Source organism: Melozone crissalis, unplaced genomic scaffold (genome assembly GCF_028551555.1).
Source record: "Melozone crissalis strain CALT ecotype California unplaced genomic scaffold, PUWL_Pcris_2 ptg000034l_1, whole genome shotgun sequence".
Taxonomy (NCBI): domain Eukaryota; kingdom Metazoa; phylum Chordata; class Aves; order Passeriformes; family Passerellidae; genus Melozone; species Melozone crissalis.
Genome location: NW_026535812.1, coordinates 14,218,002 through 14,220,683, shown reverse-complemented (window position 1 = coordinate 14,220,683; position 2,682 = coordinate 14,218,002). Strand labels below are relative to the sequence as shown.

The 2,682-nt window shown below is 63.6% G+C and overlaps 1 protein-coding gene across 1 annotated transcript; it reads left to right on the top strand.

Moving 5' to 3' along the window:
• Positions 1 to 454: 454 nt before the first annotated feature.
• On the top strand, positions 455 to 2,383 carry HES1 (hes family bHLH transcription factor 1). Its single transcript, XM_054282795.1, has 4 exons — positions 455 to 611; positions 701 to 796; positions 872 to 959; positions 1,678 to 2,383. Exons 1-4 carry the CDS (start codon positions 504 to 506, stop codon positions 2,160 to 2,162), a joined length of 777 nt encoding a protein of 258 aa, XP_054138770.1. The 5' UTR covers positions 455 to 503; the 3' UTR covers positions 2,163 to 2,383.
• The last annotated feature ends 299 nt before the right edge of the window (positions 2,384 to 2,682 follow it).

The window sequence follows — 2,682 nt, the reverse complement described above, 5'->3', positions numbered from 1 at the left end:
CCGGCCCGCCGCGTCCCGGCCATCACCCCGGAGGGCCGCGGCCCCCCACGGCGCGGCCCGCCCCGGGGCCGGCGGTCCCTGAGGGGAGCGGGCGGGGCCGCGCCTGCCACGGGCGCCAATTAACCCGGTAATTAGCGCGGCGCTCCCCGCGCCCCCCCTGCCGCGGGCGGTGCCCAAGGGGTTAAACCGCGGCCGCCCGCCCCGCGCCATTGGCCGGCAGCCGCCGCGCGGCGCGCAGCCAATGGGCGGGCGCCGTCCACGAGCGGGGCCGCGTGCGGGCGGCGCCCATTGGCTGGGCGCGAGTGTGGGAACGGCGGCGGGGGACGTTTCACACGAGCCGCGCGCGTGCGGCGCGCGCTATATAAGTAGGGGCGGCCAAGGGCGCGCGGCACCCGCGCCCCGCCGGCCCCGCCGCCGCCGCCCCGAGCGCTCCCTCACGGCACGGCCTGGCCCGGCCCGGCTCCCACTGCCGCCGCCGCTGCGCCTCTTCCCGGCGGCGCACCATGCCGGCCGACCTGATGGAGAAGAGCAGCGCCTCGCCGGTGGCCGCCACCCCCGCCAGCGTCAATGCGACGCCCGACAAGCCGAAGACGGCGGCGGAGCATCGCAAGGTAAGGGCGGCCGGGACGGGATGGGATGGGACGGAACGGGCAGCGCCGTGCGGAGCCGTGCCGGACGCTGACTGTCGCCTCTATTGCAGTCCTCTAAGCCCATCATGGAGAAGCGGCGGCGGGCGCGCATCAACGAGAGCCTAGGGCAGCTGAAGACGCTCATCCTGGACGCGCTGAAGAAGGATGTAAGTGCAGGGGGGTCCGGGCGGGGGGGACAAACGGCGCTGCCGGACCGGTCTGAGCCTCGCCTGTTCCCGCAGAGCTCCCGGCATTCCAAGCTGGAGAAAGCCGACATTCTGGAGATGACCGTCAAGCACCTACGGAGCCTTCAGCGAGCCCAGATGACTGGTGAGTCCCGAGGGAGAACCGGAGAGAGGGAGCTGGGGTGGCGCTGCCCGCAGCCCGGGGGCTGGGACCATCACACACTCGGCCTGCCTGCTCGGTGGGGAGGATAGCAGAGCACCAGGCTCTGCACCTGCATCCCCGGGGAGTGATGGAGGGGAGGGAGGTGTGTTCTGTACCTGTATTCCTGGTGCCAGCGGCTCCACACCTGAATCCTGTTTTCATGGGGGACACAGTGCTCCATTCCTGCTACTGGGGGTGGTGAGGGGTATCATGCTTTGTGCTAGTATCCCCAATAAGGAGAAGGTCGCTGTGTTGTTTGTGCATTTCTGGTGCTGGAGGGCACATGGAGGTTTGCAGTCTCAGCTTGAGTTCCCTCTGCTAGCAGAGCTGTGCTCTGCACATGGATCTGTTTTGGGGATGTGAGCAGCACAAGAGCCACTGGAAGTACTGTGTTTCCTCCTGGTATATGGAGACATAAGGAGATTCTTGGGACTTATCTATTCCCCACTGGGTCCTTGGTGCTGGTGGACTTGGTAGCAGAGGGGCTGTGCTCTCTGTCTGAAGTCCTGGTGCTTGGGAACACAAGACATACTGCCAGAGGGGCTGCTTTCCCCATCTGGATTCCTAGCTCAGAGAGGCTGTAGGATGCAATGCTGGTGTGCTGTACACCTCTCTTCCCTGTGGAGCCTGCTGACTGCTGTGTGCCTCTCTCCTCCCACAGCTGCCCTGAGCACAGACCCCACTGTCCTGGGCAAGTACCGAGCCGGCTTCAGCGAGTGCATGAACGAGGTGACGCGGTTCCTCTCCACCTGCGAGGGCGTCAACACTGAGGTGCGCACCCGGCTCCTGGGCCACCTGGCCAGCTGCATGACCCAGATCAACACCATGAACTACCCTGCGCCCCCCCCGCCGCCCCCGTTGCCACCGGCCGCAGCCTTTGGGCCACCCCTGGTTCCTCCAGGCGGGGGCGTGGGGCCGCTCCCGGGCATGCCCTGCAAGCCGGGTGCCGATGCGGCCAAGGTGTACGGTGGCTTCCAGCTGCTGCCGGCCTCTGATGGGCAGTTTGCCTTCCTCATCCCCAGCACTGCCTTTGCTCCTGGCGGAGCTGTGCTGCCTCTGTATGGCGGCCCACCCACAGCTGCCACTGCTGCCTCACCGCCAGGCCCGCCACCTGGCACGGCCGACTCGGTCTGGAGACCCTGGTGAGGGTGGTGGGCACCGGACTGGACTTGGCAATGCACCCCGTGCTGCTGGCACGGCTGTACATAGATTATATGTTCATATTGGATTGTGCCTTTGTACCATAGCACTCCCTTGACAGTGTTTCGTGTTTTACACGAGATCTTTTTTCTTCCTTTCCTCCCTTTCCTTATGTGACACCAAAGATTGGGGGTTTGTTTTTTTGGTTGGGTTTTTTTTTTTTGTTGTTGTTTTTGGTTTTTTTTTTTTTGAATGCTCTTAAAATAAAAGTTTCCCTTCCATTTTGGAAGGCCTTTGGAGAAAAATTGAGCTCTGGCATGTGTGCATAAGAGGGACCCCAGTTCCTGGCTGCCTGTGGATCTTGCTGCTGCAGGGCTGCCTTGTCCTGTTCGCCAGGCTGGAGCTGTCACACAGACCCTCTGTCCCCTCTGTCTTGTGAAATCACCTGGCCCCTCTCCCTGCCCTGGGGCAGATGTAATTACTGCTTCTTTGGGAGCAGCTCAATTAATCAGACTTGTTAAAAGGA